We start from the raw sequence: 26467 nt of genomic DNA, 5'->3' as shown, positions 1-26467 counted from the left end.
CAGCATTTAGCCTACCTGTCAGTGAGTGTTGACTGTGTGCCACTCATTGGGGCTTCCCTTACGAGTTTCCGACGACTTCACCCAAATAACATGTTTATGATAAAGTCTGAATCGTATTTATTAGATTGGCTACTTTATTTCGTCTCCTTGGTGTCCGTCCATATCCAGAAACGTCGAAGAGTCGTTATTCCCAGAATACAGTTAAAAAATCCCGTTATTCTAATGGCAGTGTTGGTTGAAAAATCCCAGTGGGGAACGACGAATGAAGTTATAGTCATATATGTATCCTAAAAATCCACAGAGTTGCAAGAAATAAAGAAAAGTGGTACTTTTTTTTCTTTGGGGTGTGAATGTGTTTCATTGGACAGCCGCTGTCGGCATCAGCAGAGACATCTGAAAAACCGTCAACTAGCCTACTGCACACGACTTGCTTTAAATGTTAGCCTAACTTTCTCAGATTACCTCCAAGTCTAAGTTGAGGATATCTCTATTTTTCCTTAAGAAATACTTCCACGATGACACTCTAGCCTATTCCTGATTATCCTGGGAAGAATTACGTCAAACTTTGGCTGCTAAATCCAAAATGAACGTCCAGAGTCCACCGCGATGAGTTTCTGTAGCATCCTCCTCGGTTCACTTTAATCCTCACTAAATGTGTACGACAGTCTGGGGTTTTTGCTCCACAGTTGATGTAAAATGGAAAAAAGGAAATGCTTTGTCCCCCCTCCCCAAAAGACTCAAAAAGAGGAGAAAAACCCACCTTCCATCCTGTTGCGTTCAAGAGCTCCTCGTACTTCGCTAAACGGTCAGATTTAATAGCGATGATGTGGTTTTATTGGACTTTTACTCACAATTAAAAAGTGGCGGTGAGTAATAAGTACATTCACTCAAGTACAGTGTTGAGGTAATTGTACTCCACTTGAACTTAGAGGGAAATAATGTGGCCTACTTTTTACTCCGCTTCATCTATTTTGACAGTTAATTTGCAGAGACAAAATATAAATACACTAATAAATTATGACGTATTTTAAAGGTTATATTAAGCTACCGCACTATATAAAGTAGTTAAGATAAGCTCCACCTTTACCAGCTGCACATTAGTGATGCTTACACATTAATCAATCATATTTTTCTTAATTACTCAAATAATAAAATATATTTGATTCTGAAATGGATCATTCTGCATAATGAGTATTTTTGAGTAATTTTGTACTTTTACTTAAGTGAAATTTGAATGCAGGACTTTTACTTGTAACAGAGTATTTCTACAGTGTGGTACTACTACTTTTACTCAAGTAAAGGATCTGAATACTTCTTCCACCACTGCTCACAATTAAATATTTAGATGTGCAGCTGGACATACACAGGCAACAGATTACCTTTAAATAATCATATATGTATGTGTACATATATATATATATATATATATATATATATATATATATATATATATATATGAATCAGCAGACATTCCCTACAACTATAGCGAAAGTTCCTAAACTTTGCTATAACAAGTTGAAATGTCTGTCTCAGAAAAAGGTCTGTGGATTTGATTTATATGGGAACAATAAAGACACATTATAAAGTAGACTAATGCTGTTATGTAGGCCTAGTGCTTGTGTGCATCTTCTCTCTGTTATGGGAATAACTTCTCTCTGCTGTTTCTTTTGCAAATCTTGACCCTCAATTAGACTACTTGATAAAATAAAGACTGTATTTAAGATTCAGGTTTGTATTATTTATTCAGAAGTAACACAGGATGAACAGACTCGTGACTTAAAAACAGGTGATGCTCTCAGGCATACACATTTACAATGCTTAATAATGATGAAAAAATAAATTAATTCTGAAGAGAACATCAACCAGCACACAGTGTACATTTGTTTTTTTTATGGGGTCAGTGTTGTTTGGCTGACTGTAAAATGGTCTAGGAGCTGTGGTGGGCTGCCTGTATCTAGTACGTTTTAGTATTGGTTCAGTTTATGAATAAGATTTTAGTTATTTGTGTCTTTATTACATATTTTACTCATTTTTGGATTCTTATGTGGGATTTGGCTGCATTAATAAAGTAGTCCATATGTCTAATTTCCTGTAGGTGGCAGCACAGCGCCGGCCGAAAAGACGAGGTATCCGTATGTCTCATACGAAGAAGAAACTCATCCGGGGCAGCCGCAGCTAGCTAGCAGACAACGTAAACACTAGAACCTCTTTGGGTAGATTGGGTTATTTCAGCAGTTTAGCTTTTGTTTTCTTTGCCGCAGTTTTTTGCAGAATAATTGGGCGATGCGGTAGTTTAGCCTTAAAGTCTTATGGTGAGCCATGTTTGTTTGGATCTCGGAATAACCAAGGCCTTGAAGTTGCCCTGCTAACGGATGGTAAGACATTGATTTTACGCCTCGCTCTGGATATTTGACAAATGTATTATACCGTTAATGGATATTTGTGCATGATGCAATTTGATGAAAGCGTACGTGCTGTCTTCCGTTGTGTTGACAGATTTTGACCCAGAAAATATACCAGCTAAATGTTTTCTTTGTGTGTCCTTAAATATCGGAACGTGGTAGAAGAAACATGCAGGTTTGCAAGGCTTTTCTCTTACTTTCGGCATATACTATACATCTTCTCTAAGCAGCAAATGAGTTAAACAAAATCTCCATTTGTTTGAGTTTGGCCTTGTACGCACAATGTAGTTACTGAGATGCCCAGTGGGGGGCGGTACTGGTGAGTGTAAACAGTTACAAAGTTAAGACTTTGTTGCAATATATACATGAGTTGAATTAATTTGTGCCATTAAACAAGTTTAAATTAAGCTGCTGGATTTGTAAATGGAGTTTGGCATCATCTCTTTAAAGTCTAGTGACATTCTGTATATTTCTTATTGTCATCACATTCTATGTTCCAAAACTAACACTGAATTGATCCTACTAACAAGTATTATCTGTGTATCCAAAACTCCCTTGTTATCTAAAAACACCAGCCTTATCAGTAACTACATCAACATTGTTTACATTCTCGGGAAGGCATTATCGATGCCTTCAAGATATAAGGCACCCTATTCCTAATTTATCTCATTCATTAAAACGTATTTCTTATCCAAAACAGCATTTGAAATAAACCTTTATAATTAAGATGAATATAGATATACACTATTTTCAATGTTTCAAGACCTACATTTAATTCAAATTAATTTGTGTAGCACCATAACATACAAAAGCAGTTCAGAGTGCTTTAAATAGAAACAAAACAGCAAAATGTGTAACCAGAGATATCCATGCATACAAAAAAATACAAACAAACGTACTATACAACTATGGTGTGTTCATTTAAAAAAAAAAAGAAGCTTAGTTTTAAAAGAACACAGTGTCAGAGCAAGTCTAAGATAAGCAGACAGCCAATAGAACAACGGTTTCATTCTTTAGGTGCATAAATACTGAATGCTCTCTCTCTCCAGACTTTGAAAGTGCTTAAGGCACATGGAGGAAATTTCCACCTTGTGACCGAAGAAATCTGCTAGGGTTATAAACTGAGCCGTACTGTGGAGCCAGACCAGCAAGTGCTTTATAAATATGACTTTTGGTTTATTGAAATGCTTTTTGAACCAAAAAGGTTAGATTTTTGCAACTGTCATTCAATTTAAAGGCAGTGTAGAGCATAAACGCATGTGATGTAACTTGTAGTTGAATCATTTAGCTGATTTGTTCATCAGTACAACATGACATCATGACTTTGCGTAAACATACACGCCCACTTTCTGTTATTTGTATGTATTTTGAGACACGCGGGACACGAAGGAAACGTCACACAGGGGACACGATCCCCGGGCTCCTGGGTGAAAGTCCTGTGTTTTACCCATCCACCACCCCGACCAACCTCCCATTCGCAGATTTTCGCCCTTTCATACTACTCGCTACGGCATAAATTAAATTAATTAAATAAAATAACTTCAGCAGTACTAAAACAGTTTGCTTAATAATTGCCCATTGCTTAATAAAAACGTAATGGTTTGCAGTGCACTTCTCTTCTGCTCTTCATAACATCTAAACATGGCACCTTTTGTCCTTTTATGCGTGTTTTGCATAATAGCTGCATGATTGTAAATTAGCAGAGTAATTACTCACAGCAGTTCCTTTTGAGTGAATGCTTCTTTATAGGAAATGTTTCATTTAATTAAACTTAAGTACACTTAATTAAAATGTGTCAAGGAGCCCTCTGGTACCCCGTTTACACGTACATGGTTATTTTTAAAAACAGACATTTCCCTTTGTTTGTGCCCTTCGTTTACACGCAAGCGGAGAATTCGCCTCTGAAAACGATTCTTTCTAAAAACTCTGGCCAGAGTGGAGGTTTTGGGAAAATTCCTTTGCATGTAAACTGAGAAAAACGGTGGTTTAGGCAGCCGACGTGATGTCTGGCGCCGTGATTTGTTGCTGTTGTTGCTATTTTTCGGGATTCTGATTGGCTAACGTGGGCTTGAGCTTCTCGTTACACCGCCACCTACAGGTTTGGCGTGCTCTTGACGGCACATATACACGGGTTTGTGTAAAATAACACTTTTCTGAAAACTGACAGGTGTGCACAATTTTATTTTTAAAAATGGAGAGGTTGAAATGTCCGTTTATGAAAATAGCCAGCCACGTGTAAACGTAGCATAAAGGCAACAAAATCTAGCTTCCACTCAACAACACAAGTAATTCTACATGAAAGATGATTATCTTGTCAGTCAGACTGTTCTGGTAAAGTTGATAGCACAAAAGTGATTGTCTATTTGTTTTGTATATTGATATAACGTGTATGTTATTTCCATGTTTTATTAAACAAATAGCACAAAAAAGGAGCAGTTTTTTTCTTTTGCGAAAAGTAAACATTTGACAAACTTCCCCTTTTCTAACATCATACTTTGGACCTCATGTTACCTTACATGATCAGAATGAATGGCTTTCTGCTGTTGTCAAGCGCTATCAGTGTCTCTAATCCTTGGTTATATGGAATGATTAATGATTAAATGTTGTCTACTCTTGCATTATTTTGTTTCCTCTCTACTTAGCCCATGATTCAGCTGGAGAAACCGGTGCTGACTGGTACCATGCCTGTGGTATGGCCCACCATCCTTGACCTGGGCAGGGATGAGTGCAAAAGAATTCTCCGTAAACTTGGTAAGGTCATGCAATAAAAATAAACATTGGAGGACCATCACTGTAAACAGCATTTACACACTTAGTTTATCAATCTATCAATTCATCAATTGTCACATGAAATCATATAAAAATACAATGTCAGTGAAATGTTATCTGTCAGTTCCTTCAATGTATGCATTAAAAACAGTAATACTAGTAAATATATATACTATTGTATGTTCAGCCGAATGAATCACTCTTTGTGCAACTAAGTTGGGGCAAGAAATTCATATGTTTGTTTATCTGCTCGGACTTGCATTCTTTTCGTTTCATTGATTTGTGTTCCCCAGAGCTGGAGGCTTATGCTGGGGTTATCAGTGCCCTGCGAGCCCAAGGAGACCTGACAAAGGACAAGAAGGATCTGCTCGGAGAACTCACTAAAATCCTTGGGTAGTTGTTTCCTACATATTCTAAAATCTGATCATTGATAGAAACTATTTGTCCAACTTTTGCACAAACACTTTGATTTACTTAAAGTGTGCTATACCATTTTTGTCCACCCACCCTTCCCCTCATCCTCCCAGTATCTCAACAGAGCGCCATCGTGCAGAAGTCCGCAGGGCTGTCAATGATGAACGCCTCACCACCATTGCATATCAGTAAGTGTATAACCGGCCATGTAGGACTGTCATTTGTCATGTGCAGTACCTTACAGTATGTGGAATAACGTAACAAATAAGCAGATGAATTTGTCAGTTTAACGATCCACTTTCCAGCATGTTGATTTCAGCAACAATGAGCAAATAAAATGGCGTCCTCATGAGTTCAAAGATTTTTCATCCATTATGGTGTGAACACTTGTCTGACCATGCAGATGTTTTTATTGTAAATTTGTGTCACTATTTGTCCTTCAAACTTACTTAGCTATGTCTACTTTATAATGTGAGGTTGTTTCCCATATGCTCACCACTGGACTGGGAATTGTAGTTTGCAATGTTTAATTACTGAACGGTGCATGACATCTTTTTTCAGTATGTCAGGTCCTAACAGCTCGTCCGAATGGTCCATTGAAGGACGGCGGCTTGTTCCCTTGATGCCGAGGCTGGTCCCTCAGACAGCCTTTACTGTGACTGCTAATGCTGTGGCCAGTGCTACAGCCAATCAGAATGCCTCCCTTCTGTTGCCAGCTGAAACGGGAAACAAAGAAGGTGGGCCAGCATCATTTCGTATTAGACTAACAGATTCAACAGATTAGATGTTGAATGACATGTTCAATTTCCTCCCCGTAGTGGTTGTATGTTACTCCTACACAAGCACCACCGGCACCTCAACCAGCGCTACAGCGACCAGCGGCACCATAGGAGCAACTGTAAAATCCCCACGACCACCCAGTCCTTCATCCAACGTTGTGGTGTTGCCCAGCGGGAGCACCGTCTATGTAAAAAGTGAGTGTCAACATCTTAAAATCTATTTAAACTTTTGCTCTGCTCAGGCCCTGTGTACTGATCAGCCTGAAGGGTGCGCTGCAAGGCTTGTTTACTGATTAGGAACATCATTCTTGTATCAAGGACAACTGAACTGGCAGGGATTGAAATTTCCTAAACACAGCGTCTCGTATTGAATATATTTTAGTTGTTGGGACTGTTGGTTAAACCATCACATTGGGTTACACAATTTTTTTTCCCATTATTTTTCTGATGTTTTATAGACCAAACAATTAATCGAGAAAATGATCAGCGGATTAATTGATAAGCCACAGACAGAACTTCTGTCACCCCTACGATACCCTGAATTTCCTTCCTAAATTTCCCTCGCAGGTGTGAGCTGTTCCGACGAGGATGAGAAGCCTCGCAAGCGAAGGCGGACAAACTCGTCCAGCTCGTCGCCGGTGATGCTGAAGGAGGTTTCCAAGGTGTCTCCGCCGATATCCAAGAACATCACGGTACCGGTGAGCGGCAGCCCCAAGATGAGCAACATCATGCAGAGCATAGCCAACTCGCTGCCGCCCCACCTGTCCCCCGTCAAGATCACATTCACTAAGCCCACCATCCAGACCACCAACACCACCACGCAGAAGGTGAGTGATGCCAGTTCCCACACTCCTAAACACATCTCGCCACGCACTACTTGAGTTTTAAATGTCTCATCTTCTTTCAGGTGATAATCGTGACAACATCTCCCAGCTCCAACTTTGTGCCCAACATCCTGTCCAAGTCTCACGCTCACAACAACGCTGCTCTGTCCAAGCTGATCTCCACCTCCATGCTGACCGCTCCCACCCAGAAACAGACGGTGGTCTTCCCAGCCAGCGTCAGCCCTTCCTCCAACACCGTCGCAGTGACCACAATGGTCTCCTCTACTCCTTCAGTGGTCATGTCAACAACATGTAGGTCCTTCCTCTGCACCAGTATAATTAATGCGAGCCACATATGGAACCTTTTCAAAGTCATCACAGTTTCCCAGAGCCCACATTTATGTCTTCAAATTGCTTTTTTAAGTCCAACATCCACGTATATTCTGTTTACAATAATGTAAGATGATAAAAAGCAGCAAATTCTCACATTTGGGAGGCTTGAACCATCAAATTTCTGGCATTTTAACTGACTAATACGTTCAGCTCTATAGCAGAGTACCAATTGTACTTGGTTTATCATAAACCAACCAAAAGAAATTGTATCCAAACACAATATGTAAAAATGTCTTAATGACACTGTTTTTGAAGAAAATGTACTTAACAGCCCATTAGTAGATAGACTTAAACACATTTGCTTGTTTTGTCACTTTGGCCTCCAGACTTCTGTTGCCAAACTGTTTGATCTCCTAGCTGTGTTAGCGTAACAGTAGGGTGTTCACTGTCGTAGGTGCCTCTTCAGCTGGGGTGAAGGTGGCTTCAGCCAGACTTCCATCACCTAAGACCCTGGTGGGGTCGCCGGCTCAGATCCTGGCCCAGTTCCCCAAACAGCAGTCACCCAAACAGCTGCAGCAGAGCTCATCTATGGGAGTTTGTAGTGTCAGCCAGACCCAGACCACCAGCACCTCACCGGGCTCCAAACCCACCATTCAGATCAAACAAGAGTCGGGTAAGAATACAATTCTCTCTCTCTCTCGCTCTCTCTCACTCTCTTTCGCTCGCTCTCGCTCGCTCTGTCTCTCGCTCTGTCTCTCGCTCTGTCTCTCTCTCTATTTTCTTCATCCTCATGTTTCTATCTTTTTCTTCATCTCTTTCTTTCTGTCTCAATCTCTTTCTCTTTATCTCTTTCTTTCTTTATTAATTTGTGATGTATGCTCATTAGTAAGCAGATTTTGTTGTAGGTTAATAAGTTAATTTTTATATATTTTGTGGTTCAAATACAAAAAAATGTTTATGTTCATAAACCTTTTTCTTTAACATTAAGACCACCAGGGACCCTCAACCCACCAGCCTTTTAAAACATCTTTCTTATTTAGTTTGAGTTTTTGCAGAAAAATAACTTCATGTGATTATGTTGCTCTACATAAGAGTGTTTCATTCTTTGTCCTGAGTCAATATATTGTCTGTGCGGTGCTCTTACAGGGGTCAAGATAATCACTCAGCAGGTTCAGCCCAGCAAAATCCTACCCAAGCCATCATCCGTGGCTTTGTCCAGCAGCAGCTCATCCCCCATCATGGTCGTCAGTAGCAACGGAGCCATCATGACCACCAAACTGGTCACTCAGGCCACAGGTGACTGTGACCTGTACTCAACAAAGTACGGAGGTTTGATATGCAGGTCTAGTTATTAAATAGCAACAATATATTTCTGTATGCAGCTACCCAGGCCACCTATACGAGACCGACTGTTAGCCCCAGCCTCGGCGCCAGAATATCAGCCGCCGGTGGGGGGACCACCTACGTCAAGACCACCAGCGGCAGCATCATCACAGTGGTGCCCAAGTCGCTGGCCACTCTGGGCGGGAAGATCATCAGCAGTAACATCGTCTCCGGTAAGTCAGTGAGGAGAGATTGATATTGCTGTGATTTTACATAATCTGTGCAGTTTTGATGAAAGAATGTCTTTCCTCTGCAACAGGCACAACGACTAAGATCACCACCATCCCAATGAGCTCCAAGCCGAACGTCATCGTGGTTCAGAAAACCACTGGAAAAGGAGCAACCATCCAAGGACTACCTGGCAAAAATGTGGTCACCACGCTTTTAAATGCTGGGGTGAGTGAAACACCACAATAATTGGCAACTATTGCAAAAATGGCAATTATTCACTTGTTCCAGCTTCTCAAATGTAAATATATGACTGGTCCGATTGGTTGGACAAAACAAGACACCAGCACCATGGGCTCTTGGAACGTTCCAGACCACACAATTAATCAATTCATTGAGAAGATAATCAGTACATGTATAGTGAAAATGGTAGTAAATAATCTTTATAATTATTCTGATAGCATAAATGTTTATTTATAGATTTTATTTTTGTAAAAACATAATTGGTGCAGTTTGTGTGTTGATTTTATCCCATTAATTTCACTGTTGTGACACTGTCTTTTTTGATACAACCACTAGGTGTCGCCAAAGTTAGAAAACTTCATATCCTACATAAAGGTCCTCTCAACATTTTATTATATTACATTTTTCTGAATTCTGGGTTTTAAAATGTGTTAAATACAGTAATATGTTGCATTTGTGTTTTTAAAGGCATAGTTCAACATTTGTGGAAATATTCTTATTTGCTTACTGGTGGAGAGTTAGATGTTCAGATTTAACAAACAGATATAAGAGTGATATCAAATATGAAGCTACAGCCAGCATCTCGTTAGCTTAGCTTAGCACAAAGACTGGAGACAGGAGGAAACAGCTAGCCTGACTCTGTCAAAATGTAGAACTTTTAAAAAAATATATAAATGATAGAGCTATTTTTAGTGTCTAAAGAGAAACTGTCTTTGCAAAGACATACATTTAAATTTTAATTTAAGATGAATTGTAAAGGTTCATATAGATGTGTAGACCTGCAGTAACTTTGTTACACATGAGTATTTTAAGTTGACAGTATCTAGTGTACATTACTGGGTTTTTTCCCTTGCTACCGCTGTTTGTAGTTGGATATAAGATAAGATATATTTTATTGTCCCCAAGGGGAATTTTTGCTTGGGCAATAGTGTTACACACAGCTGCAATCAACAATAAAACAATACGTAGCCACAAGACAGAACAGTGACACAGTCAAGAACAAGGATATTTGCACATGCCCTGTGAGATAAAAAAAAAAACCCCAAAAAAACATGTTCTTTGTTGTAATAAACTGTGTGCTTTAGGGTGAGAAGGGCCTGCAGGCTGTTCAGGGGACCAAACCAGCAATCATTACTGCCTCCAGACCCATTACCAAGATGATCGTCACCCAGCCCAAAGGCATGAGCTCTGGGTCCCAGTCCACCGCCACAAAGATCATCCCAACCAAGATCGTCTACGGCCAGCAGGGCAAGACACAGGTGAGGCACCACCAGCTTATAAAATGTTTCTCTTTGCTTTTGCCCTTTTCTTCGTTCTTTTAATCTCTTTATTTACAAAAAAAAAAAAACGTCCCTGCTTCACCTCCTAAATATTCCATTTACCACTGAGGGATTTATTTACTCACAGAGGCTTTAAGGCTTTAAATTAAAATGTTGTCATCATTAGATCCTGGTTAACCACGTGCCAATGAGGTTATCATATGACTAACATCAAGGGGATACTCATATGACCTACTGACTGACATGAAGTAACCACAAGTGTAATGTCTGCTGTACATGTTTAAGTCATTACAGAAGTACAGTTGTAGTAAAAACTCTAAAATGAGACAAACGTTTCTTCCTCATTACTCATTTTTCTCAAGAAGGACACTTCTTCACTCATCTGGGTTATGCATTTAGTCATATTTTGAAGTTAGATAGTAATTGAAGCATACGTACATCAGTTTAAACAGAAGGGAAACATCCCCAATTCTTTAGGCCGACACTGACCTTTTTCTCTTCCTTCATTTACTTCCCCCATTCAAGGAGAGAAATGAGTGTTATCTGAGTGTAAATGTTATCAATGAGCCTGCGAGACTGACAGCCATCTATTCTGCTGCTCTTTCAGGTCAAACAGCTGCAGACCACAGTGTTTGTCTCCTATGTATCCTGTTTCTGACCCATTATATTAAATCTATATTAATTTATTTTCTTTGACCACTTGCGGGCAGTGGAGCATGCTGTGAGCACAACGTTGACATAATATTACCATATAAATAAAACTTAAAATTAAGAAAAAGAAATATCTGGCTCTTTAGCTGCTAAATGCTTCAATATGTTCACTAGCTAGTCGCTAACTCTGTCAGTCCGCATGTTTGGTGATGAACAGGTAGTGTACAGTGGGTTTATCAGAGCTTTTTGGCTTAAAACAACACCATTGATAGCGGTGAGACTGAACCAAACCAGTCAAACTAAACCAATGGTAGAGCTGATGGGAACTACAGAGTGGGGTGTGTCTGTGTGTCCAGCTGTAATAACTGTGATGGCTTCACTACTTTATTAAGAGATAGCAAAGTGAGAATGGATTACTTGGACATGGTTACATGAGAGAGATGCTCCAAAAATCTGGTGTATTTAGTTTTATTTTATGTTTTAGTTTTTAGTGCCCAAATGCTGCCCCTGTCAGAAGCTACCGTATAATTGACATGTACTATGAAACCAGCAACTACTGGAGGTGTTTTCTTTCAGTTCCTGGGGATTTTTTATGTCGGTTTTAACAAAGGTAACAAGACAGAGTGGTTCTGTTGATTTCATTACTTGTCAGAAATATATATATATATTTCTGACAAGTACCAAGAATGCCTAATGAGAGATTTGAAAGTATATGTAGTGATTTAAAAATAAACACTCACTGAGAAGTGAGAACTAATGTGTAACGTAATACCCCAATCTTACCCAATATATCTTATAATAAGTCTTTTGGGGAATTTGAATTGAACACACGTGTCAGAATGTATTCTAGCATGATGGGTAAATCCCATTATGCTAGATTCCAGGTGGGTTTTTATTACCGTCATACACTTGAAGCAGTGAATGAAGGAAAATAGTATCTATGAAAATTATCTGTATAAAAATATATTTAATTACTGCAACAAGATTCTGCCAATTTCTTCATGTGTATTCACAGTACAGTATGTACAGTAGTCTAAATATAGCCTAAATTGACTTTATATTTTAAGTCATCAAGGGGAAATTGAGGTCAGTGAGTCAGCCAGCTATGCAGTACCGTATGTATATGCAGTACGTACTGTATTCAACACCCACAGTGATGATCTGCTGTGCAGTCTCAGTAAAACCACAAAGTAGATCAGGATAAAGGGCAACAACAATCTGAAAATTACGTCACATTTTTTTAAGTCAATTTTACAAAATGTTTTTGACTTGTTTACGTATATGACCTGCTTGCTGAACATACAACAAAGCAGATGAAAATAAGATTTCGGCTTCTAACGATCACAAAAACAATGTTATTTTGCACATTACGTTTTGTCTTATTTTGTCTTGTGTTTTGAAGGGGAATTCAAAAAGTTCAACGGGAAAAGTATTAAGGGAAATTTCACAGTTGGTGTTTTCACTGTTGATTCGTTTGTTTTATAAGTTCAATAAATGCAACATCTTTCCAAAAGTCAATGATTACTCATGTTAAATAAGTGCGATTTCAATATTGACCAAAATAATTGTGATTATGATTTTTTTCCATAATCGAGCAGCCCTAACCTGTATAAATATCATCATGCGAACTCTGCCATTTATTTGTCACAATAACGAATACATTACTAGCTATGACAAGCCAATCGTTCAAGAAACGCCTCCCACCAAACTGAGTCAGTAATACCTCCTGCTACGATTGAGAATGTGTGAAAAGTAGTTAGCAAGAAGTGAAATAAATCTGTAAACCGACCAACAGATCCCGTTGCTCTGGACGGAGACCAGTGAAGGATATTAGAAGCACTTTTCCGATGATGGCTGAGCGTTACTGCGCAGCCTCCAACTGAGCCTGAAGACGTAAATGTGACGTGAGCAACCTGTCTGAAAGTTGTAAGTCTTCTGGTAGATGTGCCAAGAGAAATCTCAATCATTCCCAATCTTGCAGAGACGGAGAGCGTAGGTATATGTAAGGAGATAACATGGGCACAGGCTAATTATTGCTAACTAAAATGCTAGTTAACATTAGTAATGAAACTTAAACGGCTAATGTAAGTCGAAACTGCCTGTGAGCTTCTCCTGTACTATACAGTAATTCCTCTACTATGCGACAGTAAGTCGCGTGGTTATGACACAATCGTTAGCCTAGTTTTACAAAAACGTCTGCTACGGAGCCATAACTTGAGGTACAAGGTAATGGAGCCTTTTATACTTTGTCGTGTTTCTTTAGAAATAAACAATGGACAAATAAAGTCGTTAAACGCTTCAGATGTAAAGTTATTCACTGTCAAAGTGACGTCAAAATGAATGGCAGTCAATAGAATGCTAACGTCGGGTGAGTGTTAGCAAAATGGCGCCATAGGAGCTACGCGTTGTGGAGAGAGGCTTACCCCCTTGTGTAAAAGTAACAATTGAAACATCCAGCTTCTGACACTCAAAGTGGTGGTAGTATGAATGCAAACCAAACATTGACAATTCCAGGGTCGTGTATGAAAAGAATAATTTACTGTCCTATATCACTGTTATATAATTGACACATTTGGACGAGAACTGCTGCTTTACAGAACACTGTATGTTCCTTTGGTTTCCTTCCAGGTTCTCATTAAGCCTAAGCCAGTCTTCCAGACGGCGGTCGTGAGCGAACACACCAGGCAGCTGGTCACTGAGGCGCTGCAGCAGGTGACCCGCTCAGCAGAAATCGGGCAGGGTCAGACCTCAGGCCAGGACGGGTCCACAAAGGACGACGCCGGCAGCTTAGCTGCCGAGTCCTCCCATGGCAGCGCTCAAGGTATACTTTCCATATGGCAAAGAGACAAGAGATGATTAGGTCGGATGAATCAGCAGCTACTGCTTAACTCTTCTGGGTGTGTTTTTGTGAAAATAAGCCTAACCCGATGCATGGCTCCTTTTAAAAATTGAAATGTATCCCACATTGTTTCCGTTGGTGCTCAGAGTCTCAGCCTGTAGTGCACGTGGTGTCCTCCAGAGAGCAGGATTGGACAGAACAGGAAGTATCTGTGGAGTCCAGCCCCACTATTATCTACCAGGAGGTGTCTGGTGGGGAATCCCAGTCCGCCACTTCCACCATCAAAGCCCTGTTGGAGCTTCAGCAGACAACAGGTGAGCCTTTATGTCACGGAAAAGCTGCAGACGTAAGATGGGAGGGGGGGCCTGTATCACCTGTACATATGCTGACTACAAGCGAAAGAATCACCAATCCTTTGCTTGGACAGTTTAAGCGAAGCAAAGCGGATTTAAACTTTTATTGAAAGTCTACTAACAAACAAATGTTAATGACCTTTTGGGAGCTACTACTAATAATAATAAAAGACGGAAAAGCCAGCAACCCACAGTAGTTGCCTGAGGCTTTGCTTTCATAATAAGCTTGTTGGGCTACAAACCTATGGAGCTGGAATTATGACGGGCAGTGATATAGATTCCCACGGAATTTTTGAACAGAGTTGTACACAAGAACTGTATTACAGAACTTCCAGTGACATTCCCCTTCTCCTGATTGTAAATTCCCAAAAGTGCCAGAGCCAGAGCAGTTCAACAGATCAACTCATTAACGGATGTATTGCTCAGTCAGGGTTTTCCCTGGCATTATGGCGCAAGAGCCTAAGCGTTTGTTTAAAAAAAAAAAAAAAACCAGGCCGGGTGTCCGCTCGCTGTCTTCTGCACACATCTGCCGCATGATGGTTTGTGTACACTGTGTGTGTCAGTGAGTATGAAGTTAGCAGTAACATTATACTGTAGCTCTGAACATAGCAGTGCAGAGTGTGTACAGTTGATCTGTCGGTGAATAAATGCTACAACTCCTCAAGACCCAAGCCAAGTTCCCGTGTCTTGCTTGCTACCTGCTGGTTAAAGTGAAGGGGTTAGCCACGGAGTTAGCGACAACTTCAGCACAGGCTTATTAACTTAAGGTGGGCTAACCTTTAAGGTAGACAAGCTATTCTCATTTTACTGACTCTACTCTACTACAGCTGCTCCTCCAAGTTTTGATTAGTGATCTCTCCCTCGCTGCAACCAGCAACCACTAAGCTTTATCCAGATATTTACATGAGGACGTCACCAATATGCAAATGAGCGTATGTCATCATTTCCACCTACGTGCTCTAAAAACCCAGGGAAAACCCTGCCAGTGTTATCGGCCATTATCCTAAAAACACCTTGTGATTTCTGGGTGTCAACACCTAAAATGCAGTTAATTATCATATGGGTGGCCTTTATTTAGCTGAACTGCACAGAGAACCAGATCTTATAGTTAGAGTATATTTGATCATATTTTAGTAATTAAAATCATTATTGTTTCAGGATCTGCACTAATGTGCTGATGATGCAAATGCAACATTTCCTCCGTGTTTACCTCCATTGTCTTAAAAGAATTCAGTATACTGTACGTTTTCCACAGCACTAATTCCATCAGTACAACAACAGAGTAATTTGAATTTGAGTTTCTCAATTCAACAGTAATATTGTTGTCACTCACTTATTGTCCCTTTGCTAAACCCCTCCCAGCAGTGAAGGAGAAGGGAGAGCCCAAACCCAGGCAGCACACCATCGACCTGAGCCAGATGGCCGTGCCCATCCAGCTGGCCCAGGAGAAGAAGCCCAGCCCGGAGTCCCCTAGGCCCTCCACCTCAGAGGCTGAGCCCAGTACTGAGTACGTCACAGCAGGTACGCCTCTTCGGTCTGCTTCATGACGTACTATATGAAATATATCCATGGTGGAAGAAGTACTCAGATATTTCTACTTCAGTAAAAGTTGAATTACCACAGTGTACAAACACTACTAGAAGTTTACCACACGTAAATGTACTAATTAAGCAGAAAGGCCCATTTTATTATAATTTATATTATATAACTGTATTATAATTATTGATGCATTAACATGTTCATCACTTTAATATTGCGAAGGTAACGATGGAGCTCATTTCAACTACATACTGCCGGGTAGCTTAATCCATAATAATACATCATATTGTATTAGTTGATTTATATTTTGTAATAATAATCTGAAACTGCAAAGTAACTAGAAACTAAAGTTGGCAAATAAATGTAGTGGAGAAAAAAAGTACAGTATTGGCTTCCAAAATGTAGTGAAGTAGAAGATTAAAGTATTATAAAAATGGAAATACTCAAGTAGAGTACAAGTACCTCAAAATTGTTCTTAAGTACAGTACTTGCATATGTGTACTTAGTTACATTCCACCACTGAAATATATGCATGACTTAACACTAATCACTTCCTTTTTGTGTGTGTGTGTGTGTGTGTGTGTGTGTGTGTGTGTGTGTGTGTGTGTGTGTGTGTTAGCCTGTCCTACATTTTAATAATGCTCATCTGACAGCACGACTGTGATTCCCCCGCCAGGTAAAGTCAGCAGCAGAGTGGTAGTGCCCTCGGAGGATGATAACGTGGTCATGTCCTCCAGCCAGCAGCTGGGGAAGCCTCCCAAAATCAGCAGCCAGGCTACCGTGGTAACCAAACCAGCTGCTACCGTCCTCTCTGCAGCTTCCCACGTCAGCCACATGGTGAGGACACTAGTTCTGTGAGCACCACAAACCACTCTGGATAATCCTCAGTACACTGTAAACACTTTTCATAGGACCCATTTCTTCAGTAGAAAGTACTGTAGTTTCAATGTAAACTGGTCACAGAGTCTATGGAAAACATGTCAAAGTCTGTGGACTACCACTAAACAAGGCTAAATATAAATAAATGATGCATGGTTCTGCTGGCGCTGCTAGCAAATCATGGACAAGTTTGTGAAGACTGTCAGGTAAAAGTAAAGCAGATGATGAAGCTACACCGAACGCCACAACTACCAAAACAAAGACAAGAAAATATGTAGTTGTGACCACATTTTGATCATAGGAGCCTGATTGACTGCCAAGCTCCCAGTCGAATCATCACGTTAGCTTCATGGTAATGGGTAAAGTGTTAAAGTGTCATCCTCCTCTTGATAACATTCCTCAGTATTCTTCTTTGTGACTGTGTTTCAGCCCTCTGACAGCCATGGTAAAACGGAAACTGTGTTAGAGGTGGGCGAGCTGGAAGGCGACACCTTGGACCCCCAAACAGGCTTGTTTTACCGCTCCAGCCAACCAACTACAGATCCCATAAAGCAAACCACCCACTCCGCAGCCGCTCAGCCGCACCCCCCGAGCCAGGCAGAGGCCGAGCAGAGCCGCCACAGCTCCGCCTACACTCAGCCGCCACTGCCTCCACCACAACTGCATAGCAAACCTCAAATCAGCCAGCCTTCCTCTTCCTCCACCATCTTCCCCTCTACTCTTCCTCCGACTAAGAAACTCCCAAAACTACGAGAGCAGAGTCAGCCCAAACCCCAGGCCTTAACCCAGAGCCCCAAAGACAGACCCCTGACTGCACCACTCCAAGCTGGGGCAAAGGTCACGGCCCTGGCCACACCAACCAAGCCCCTGTTGACGCCGCAGCTTCCGAAGCTCCAGCAAGCACCCACATCTCACCACAGACCCCTGCACACACCCATGTCCCACCCTCCTCCACTGCAGGCGCACCACCCTGTCAGCACTGAAAAGACTGCCTCCAGCCAGGTGAGTTGTTTTACACCAAACACTGTGCAGCACTGCCAGGAGTTATAAAACATTTTTTTAGCACAAAGACATATTAAGTCACACATTTCAAGTGCCTCATTGGATTTGAAAATAAATTGCCCTGAGGTAGAAATTCCTGGCCCAACTTCTCGAGTTATCTGACTGACGTAACCAGTAAGTGTGAAGGTGGGGGGGCTATAAAACATTTGTTACGTTTACCTTGAACAGGCCACAGACTGATTCGAAATTGATTTATTGCTGGCTGCAGTTGCTGCTCATCTCGGTTTTGTGTCACTGTGATTGAATTTTGACATTTACAGTTACAAAATATTAAAGACATAATGAAGGACATTTGTATTTGACTCAACATTTGTTAAAAATGACTTATGATTTATAGCTGTGATAAAATTAATGTTTTTCTAATTGTAAGTTACTTGTTACATATTTTTGCCCTGGAGCCATTCCCATCTCTGACATCAATGTAAATTTATTACAACAAAAGTAATAGAACTGCAGAACATTGTATCACATGTCCTGTGTTTTCCTTTGGAAAAATATCAGAAACCAAACAGGAGAAATTTTGATTTTATATTATTTTTGGTTTCATGATGGTGCCCCTGCTGCGTCGATAAGAGTGAATCCATTCAAATGAATGAGAGAACTGCATTTTTACGCAGGGTTGGTCTGAACGCAGCTTTACTCTTTTAATACCACTGCTAACACACACACTAGTCTCGCTTTGCCTACTCTATAGCCACGACATTCCACTTCTGGGATTGCGCCGGTGCCGCAGGAAAGTCCGCTGGATGCATGTCTTTTCGCCGACGTCCGTTACCTTCCGCTTTCTTTGTGTCGGAATTTTAAACTATGGTTAACAGCTTCTCAGATCTCTGCAGGGTAAATTGAGACTGAATTGAGCTAGCTAGACTATCTGTCCAATCTGACTTTTCTCACGCACAACTAGAACAACTTTTGAACATACATGGTTCACCAAAACAAGTTCCTTCCCGAGGCTATTTGGCAGCTGCTCCGTGCGGGGCTTAACGCCGCCCATGACAATCGTGATTGGTTTAAAGAAATACCAAGCACCGGACAGAGCTACGGTGCCACTGCAAAATAGCCTCGGGAAGGAACTTGTTTTGGTGGAACACGTGTACCTTTTTAAAAGTTGTTTTAGTCCTGCAACAGAAAACTCAGATTGGACAGATGGTCTAGCAGCTGTCTGGATTTACCCTGCAGAGATCTGAGGAGCAGTTAACCATAGTCCTCATAAATCTACCAGAGTTTAAAATTCCAACACAAAGAAAGCGGAAGGTAACGGACATCCGGCCGAAAAAGAGGGAGATGGAAGTGGAACGTTGTGGATATAGACTAACAGCACACTGTCAGCCCATGGCTTGTAAGCTACAGAGAAAGTTTGCTCACTTTTGCCTACTGGTGTTCAGGAGCTCAGACAGCCAGCTGCTGTCAGTCAAACACAGACATGCCCTGCAGCTGCTGATATTTCTACAAAAACTTTTTTTTCTTTCTTTAACAGTAAATGATAAAAAAAAAACACTGACATTATTTGTGACTACAAAAGGGATGACCGTTGTTAGTTTACTTAACTTCCTGTGTTTTTACCTCATTCAAATATCTTCACCACAGCAGCCAATCATCACACAGAGCGCCACCGTCACCAAGATCACCTTTGGCAGCGCCCACCATTCATCGCCAGTCTTTAGCAGCGGTGAGGCCACCGCCAAACTGATTCCCGAGTCCAGCTCCAGGCCCTCGGGAGACAAGCCCTCGGTGTCAGACATCCTGAAGATTTCCATGATGGAAGCAGAGATCGATCCAAGCACAGAGCCCATGGTGGTGGATTCCTCCAGTGACTGCGGCCCTATGGGGAAAGCCATGGAGGTGCAGGCCGTGTCAGGCACACTGGACTCGGGCCAGTTCATCAGCAGCTCTGGAGCTTCCATGCATCATCCCCTCACAAAACCCCAGCAGTTCAGCTGCATGCAAGGCCTCACAGCACAGAGGGGCAAAGAAGACCTGGAGATCATTGAGGTGAGATATTTATTACAAAATAATGTATGTGATAAATCACAGAGTTCGAGGTACGGACAGGTTTGTCAGTATGTCTGTCACATATTAACTTTAAAATGTTTTACTTTAACATATTCATCATATTATAAGTCTGTCATCATTGTGCACTTTGAATATGATGGTAGCTTGCAGATATATCAGGCTGCAATGATCATATAGAGGGCAAAAGATGGTTATGTTTACAATAAAATGTATTATTTTTAATGGGACAGGATACATTTTGTTATCTTACTGGAAGTTGACTGAAACCCAAATGTGACTAACGCATGCAGGTGATTCCTCAGTACTCCATCCTGCCGGACTCCAGCCAATCCAACGTGGTGGTGGAGCCCAGCGGCTTCCTGGAGATCACCAATTACACCAGCCAGCAGCTGGAGGAGGATAGCCCCATGGAGCAGGAGGTGGACAGCAGCAACGATGAGGCCACAGCAGCCAGTCCCCCGAACCAACCATAGCCACGCCAAGCTGGAGACACAGATGGTTTGTGGCCTCAAACCAAGTGGACAAAGACTTTGTGGCCGTTTTCTTTTGTGCAAGAGCATAAATGCTTTCTCTTTTTTGTAAAATATTAGTTTGTTCATAGTAAGTATACTTTTCCCTCCCCACAACTAGTGGCACATATGGTTTTTATTGCCAGTGAGGAGCGCTGGATGTGAAATGTGGGAGCGAGGTGAAAGGATTAGTTTTAGTACAGCCCCAGACAGTTGGAAAGCAGCCTCTCCAAACAAACTTTCTAGGACAGTTACACATTCATGAAATTGATTATTTGGAGTTTTTGGCAGTGCCTTGTGCCACTGTACATACAGCCGGATCAAACCACTGCAGGCCTGCATTTATGTTTAATGTCCAGAATATTTTAAATATATGTTCCCCAATGTTTTGTACAAAGTGACTTTTCTGTTCTTGGACATCTTCTTTTGATGATCTGAAGGTTTTACCACCACATGAACAGTATTTTCTCTTGACTGAGGTGCAGCTTTGTAACAGTAAAATCTCTTAAATGCTTATGGGATTGAAGTTTTCAGAAGAGAGGACAAAGCTGGAGCAGATTGAAATTGCTGCGAGGAACATAAACCAGAAGAGCCCTGGAGGAAGGATAACATATGTGTTACTGTTCATTGTAACTGATAGTATGCTTTAAAAAACTATGTACCGTTTTTTGATTTATTCTGGAGCTCAAAAAGTTGCTGTGAGACTTTAACTAAGTATGCATTTGCTTATGCATAGTGTGTTTAAGTTACACATTTATTTTATACCTTTTCAAACTAGATGACTAGTTGAGAAAAATCATTTAACCTGCACAATAAATCCGCTGAGTAGAACATGTCAGTTTATAAAGTTTTTATTTTAAGACAAAATGAGGGAGTTAAGTTTCAAGTAAGCATATTGCATTTTTGGACCATGATTAGCTTCTAATCTAGTTGTGATTTCACCAAATGTTGCTCGTTACATACACGTCTTAAAGTCAGATTTAAGGTGAGCACAGAGAAACTTTCCCTATTCTAGTGTCAAACTCTGCACATGAGGTCAAACATCCAAGTAAAGTAACAATATGCAAAGCACATTTTTGTGTGGAGCAGGACTTAAAAGTTTATTTTTGCTTCGATATATTTACAGTGGAGCACATAAGTTTATGAACCCATGCTAAAGTTGACTAAAAAGAGGAATAAAAAAAATCTTCTTTTGGAAATTGATCTTAAAGCCTTAATTTAAAAGATTAGGAAAAATCCAACCTTTAAGGACACCAATTTCTTTTGTGAATGAATAATGTATCACAAATAAATAAATAAATGTTCTTCCTTAAAATACAGGGGGCATAAGAATACACACCCCTATGTTAAAGCGTAACTCTCGCCAAAATGCAACCTAGGGTCTTTTTGTGAATGTACCCGAGTCGAACTTTCGTTTAAAAGCATATTTAGGACGGAATCGCCACTTTTAAGATTTACCGTATTGGGAGTGCTAGGGGCACTTTTATGCTAGCCTCAAAATAGCTATTTTTAAAACACTAAGAAGGCTCGACACAACATGAAACTTTGCTTGAAGTATCACCAGGGGCTCTACACCTTAACGAAAGCATTGACAACATTGTTTCTCCACTGCCAGTCCCTCCAGGATGTCGCGATGTCGCGATCGCGCCAATTCACGCGAATTCAACCAATCACCACGAATTTGGTGCGACTTTGATGCAATTTTGACCAATCACCACAACCTTTCCGCACATTTGACCAATAACCTGAAGTTTCCCGCGACTTCAACCAATCACAGCAGTCCCACGTGCACTCTGAGAGCCAATGACCAATCGGGAGTGAGAACGGGTTGATCATTTCCTTGTTTTTGATATGAAGACGAGACGTGTGTGTGACTCATTTACCAACAAAACGTACAGCGAAAGACGATACATTTTAACATCAGTGTAGACTGTAACGATTTAAAAGTCGCTGAAGTTGCTGCCGTTCCATCCCGGCTGTTTGCTCTCTGCAGCGGGCGGGGCTACTGCGCCGTACCCCCCGCGACTCACGCTCACACACACACACACACACACACACACACACACACACACACACACTCACACACACACACGGTGGATGCAGGAGAAAAAGGAGATGAGACGACACGATGACCTAAATTGAATACAGCTACGCTCGTTATTGTAAGTTAATGATAAGTTAAAGTCAGTACTTTATCAAACCGTATGAATGTGTGTCCCAGGCCAGGTTAAGAAATGAACTAACAATGTAAAGATCACCAAGCATATTATACCAACGTTTACAGCATCCTGAGCCTTTTTGGTAAGGTTACTAGGAAAACTCAGCCCAGAGTAATTTTATTCTCCCCAAAACAAGTTATCTTTTTATTTTCAAAGAACTATACAAAAACTTTCACTGTCTCCCGCAACTTCATTGCAACAAACATACAAAAGACATCGCAACTTTTATCGCAATTTTTTTTTACAAAAGCTCCCGCGAAATCAGGCATTTTGTGCCGCAACAATCTTAAAAAAAAAAAAGGCCGCGAAATCCTGGAGGGACTGGTTTGCGTACCCAGAGTTTACTAAAAAGAAAGGTTTTGAACGACTCACCGTAGCTCTTGTTGTTTCCAGCTGCTACCACCTCGGCAGTCAAAACGAGTTGATATCTGAATGCGAATGAACGGACTCCATATGAGGCTCCTTTTTCAACTACGTGGTCAATATTGTTTTTCAATAACGACAAAACTAGAAATAATCCTATGCATTTATATGGAACTAAGCTTTAGGAGCTTTCCATCTTTACTCTCCTCCCTGTTATGTTGCATTCGGAAATCGATTGTTTTTGACTGATAAAACGGCTGCGGCCGGAAATTTAATTTTTTTAAATTTAATTTTTAAATTTAAATTCCCATAGAGGCAGGCAGACTTTTATTTTAAAGGCCAGTTATTTCATGGATCCAGGATACTATGCATCCTGATAAAGTTCCCTTCTCCCACATCATCACATACCCTTCACCATACCTAGAGATTGGCATGGGGTACTTTCCATAAATCATCTCTCAATGCAAATCAAACCAGCTATTAGGCTAACTGAAATAAAACCATGCCAATCTCTAGGTATGGTGAAGGCTATGTGATGATGTGGGAGAAGGGAACTTTATCAGGATGCATAGTATCCTGGATCCATGAAATAACTGGCCTTTAAAATAAAAAATCTGCCTGCCTCCATGGGAATTTAACATAGGGGTGTACTTACTTATGCCCCCTGTATTTTAAGGAATAACTTATTTATTTATGATACATTATTCATTCACAAAGAAAATTGGTGTCCTTAAAGGTTGGATTTTTCCTATTTTTTTAATTAAGGCATTAAGATCAATTTCCAAAAGATGATTTTTTTATTCCTCTTTTTAGTCATCTTTAGCTTGGGTTCATAAACTTATGAGCACCACTGTATTTTTAAGGTGCACATGCTCGGGGCTCCTCAAGAGAATCCTAAAGGAGGTTATAGTAAAAAAAAAAAAAAATAGGTTCATGGTGTGGATGGGCGAGATAGCTGTGTTTGAGGTTAAAGATCGTAAAGTGTGCAGATGGCGGTATGAATCCTTCATTCCTTTTTGAATCCTAGTGTAGATGTGTAAGCAAATAGACTATTACGACTTTAAAAAATGTACAAATTAGTATTTAAGTCCCTCAGCTCTATGTGACATGGATTTTAATGTTTAACGATATCACAAGCTGAGTGTCAATTTCACACTCTTTGCTGATGTTGGGATCAAACCTGTGATTTTTCCACTTTACAGGTTACATTGCTGCCCAACTTTTGAACTACAACACGTTCAGATTTCAGGTCTTATAAAGTGCTATGAGGCATTTTTGGCCATGTACAACCATTATATATCTACTTACACTTGGCCAGAAATTGGCTCAGGCAGCCAAAAAAACCTTTCTGGAATTTATAGTGGCTCTTACTGGCAAATATAAAAACATATTTATTGCATTATAATAACTATCGGAGCCAAGTTTCATGTTTATTGGACGCTGTGCGGTGGTGTTAGAAGCTTTTCTGTTGGCTCTGCACACTTGTAAAAGCCATAATGCACACTCCCTGGTAAGAATTGGAGTCCAGCTCCACACTGGTGCTTTTACTCCTCATGTTGAAAGTGATCCACTGGACTCCTGGGGGCTCATATCCAGCCAGCAGAGTCTGATTGGTTGGCCTCAACCTGAAGACATGTGGCTCTGTTTAGGAGCATGCTGAGTTACCATCATTCCACCCTGCAACCCTGCTTGGATAATGTTGCAGAAAGTCCCACAGGATAACACAGTTTACCCTGCTCTGCTGACACACCTGACTGAGAAACAACTACAAAGAACAAGTATCACCTAGACTAGACTACTAGATTCAATACTTGTTTTCAGTCAGTAGAAATATCTCAAATATTCCCGGGATTGCAAATGTAGAATCCTAATACCCTCTGATGTTTTATGTAGTGCCACCAAACATAGGTCAAAATTTCTTTTGCCAGCACTTAGTTAATGGCAAGTTAACAGCCATATCTATATGTGGAGATTCATGCTAAGATAAAGGTGTCAGTATGCTTCAGAGGAAGTCAAATCAAACAGCATAAACGACCCCCAGATGTCCGAATTGGAGGGACTACGTCCAACAATGTTTGTAACTTACCAAAAACTATAAGCGTGCACAGAGGACCTGCTCAACACAAGGATTCTCTGATACACCGTACAAACAAAAGATCCTGTGAAGAAGCAAGAAGCTAACGAGTGTTACCGGAACAACAGCATAGACCAAACATAGCTGCAAGCTCTGCTATACAGCGCCTTAATGCTGAGGAAGAGTTGTTGCGTTTATGGCTAACAAACACAAAACAAGGGATTAAGGCCATTTGACTGTCCCTGTGGTCTCTCGGTGAAGGGTCCGGTCATTACAGAGGTTTGTACAGGCGTACCTATTCAGCCAGTCTACCCCTGAACATGCCCATCATTTAATGAAAAGTGGGGGGTGTGGAGTCTCAAAAATTGGGACTGCACGGTTTCCATGGGAACGCAGCCGGTTTCATCTAAAGTAGGTTGGAAAAACGATAGACAATTAACGAATGGTTCAATTTCACTTTCACTGCGCTTGGCAGTCTGCTGCTCCTTCTCCTCAGAGTGAGTGCGCTCTGCCGCTTGAAGTGACTATTTACAAAAGCACCCAATGTGTTTGTGAGAGAGAAAGAGGGCGAGAGTAGGGCACGCATGCTCCAAGAATAGATAATCAATATATGGGGACAAATGTTGACATTGTGGCGGGCCGCCACAAATAAATTACAATGGGGGAAACGGGCTAAATTCTGTAGAGCCGATGAATCCTCCTCAAAACCAAACAAGTCCTGCTGCTTTTTACTTAGAGAGTAGACATTCAATAGATGACTAAGACTCTTCATTGAAATAAACCAAGAGACTATTTTGGTGGTCAGTTTGTATTGGTGTTAACAATTAAAGTCTGTTAAACCTTGGTAAAGATTATGGGTGTAAAAGGCCGGGGGTAGAAGTTTCCTCCAACATGTCTGCCATTAATCATGGAGGCCAGAGCAGCATTCCTTCAGCTTGAGTTTACTTGATTTCTCTACTTTTTGCCCTTTAGTCAGGGTGAGTCCAGGCTTAGTCCTGCAGTCCTACATGGAAAACTCACTACAAACACTAGTTACTCTTGTCTAGAACGTATTGGCTGAAGAGTTGTCTATACTCAGGAGGTTCATTACACTTACTACTACCACATACTCATGAATGATGCTTCACAGGGTTTTTAAGAAACACAATGGTTTTTCGTTGTTTCAGTTCATAAGAAACATGAGACTTCTATGAGTCATTGTGGTTTAGTGTAGAGCCACAACCTTAAAATGTTTTGGGGGCATTTATTGAGGCCTTTATTTTTGACAGGACATCTTAGACTTGAAAGGGGAGAGAGAGGGGGAATGACATGCAGCAAAGGGCCGTAGGTCGGAACCAAACGCGCAGCTGCTACGTCGAGGACTGAGTCTCT

At 40.8% G+C, this 26467-nt stretch overlaps 2 protein-coding genes across 9 annotated transcripts in view; one reads left to right on the top strand and one right to left on the bottom strand.

The window, feature by feature from the left end:
* arhgef12b (Rho guanine nucleotide exchange factor (GEF) 12b) overlaps positions 1-722 on the bottom strand; it is a 47450-nt gene extending 46728 nt beyond the window's left edge. For 2 of the 3 annotated variants that reach the window (XM_078265951.1, XM_078265952.1), the window contains exon 1: positions 16-721. In XM_078265951.1, the coding sequence (XP_078122077.1) occupies positions 16-47 (32 nt within the window). In that variant the 5' untranslated portion in view covers positions 48-721. Of the gene's footprint in view, positions 1-15 lie in introns of all 3 variants that reach the window. The other variant, XM_078265953.1, reaches the window with a different exon arrangement.
* Positions 723-2154: 1432 nt separating this feature from the next.
* On the top strand, positions 2155-21273 carry emsy (EMSY transcriptional repressor, BRCA2 interacting). 6 transcript variants are annotated; one of them, XM_078265757.1, is made up of 21 exons: positions 2155-2375; positions 5045-5153; positions 5465-5564; positions 5699-5773; positions 6147-6322; positions 6404-6559; positions 6932-7191; positions 7272-7500; positions 7976-8194; positions 8668-8817; positions 8904-9077; positions 9164-9300; positions 9652-9690; positions 10401-10574; positions 13875-14067; positions 14232-14399; positions 15804-15959; positions 16654-16814; positions 17286-17858; positions 19506-19910; positions 20222-21273. In XM_078265757.1, the coding sequence occupies exons 1-21, from the start codon at positions 2373-2375 to the stop codon at positions 20402-20404; spliced, it is 3840 nt and encodes a 1279-aa protein (XP_078121883.1). In that variant the 5' UTR covers positions 2155-2372; the 3' UTR covers positions 20405-21273. The 6 variants fall into 6 exon arrangements, with proteins under 6 accessions (XP_078121883.1, XP_078121884.1, XP_078121885.1 ...); XM_078265758.1 differs by having other exon boundaries at positions 15801-15959; positions 19509-19910; XM_078265759.1 differs by having other exon boundaries at positions 15801-15959; positions 20234-21273.
* Positions 21274-26467: the final 5194 nt, after the last annotated feature.

Source organism: Sander vitreus, chromosome 13, assembly GCF_031162955.1.
Source record: "Sander vitreus isolate 19-12246 chromosome 13, sanVit1, whole genome shotgun sequence".
NCBI classification, from domain to species: Eukaryota; Metazoa; Chordata; class Actinopteri; order Perciformes; family Percidae; genus Sander; species Sander vitreus.
Note: the sequence above shows the minus strand (reverse complement) of the source record. Positions and strands in the feature narration are given on the sequence as shown.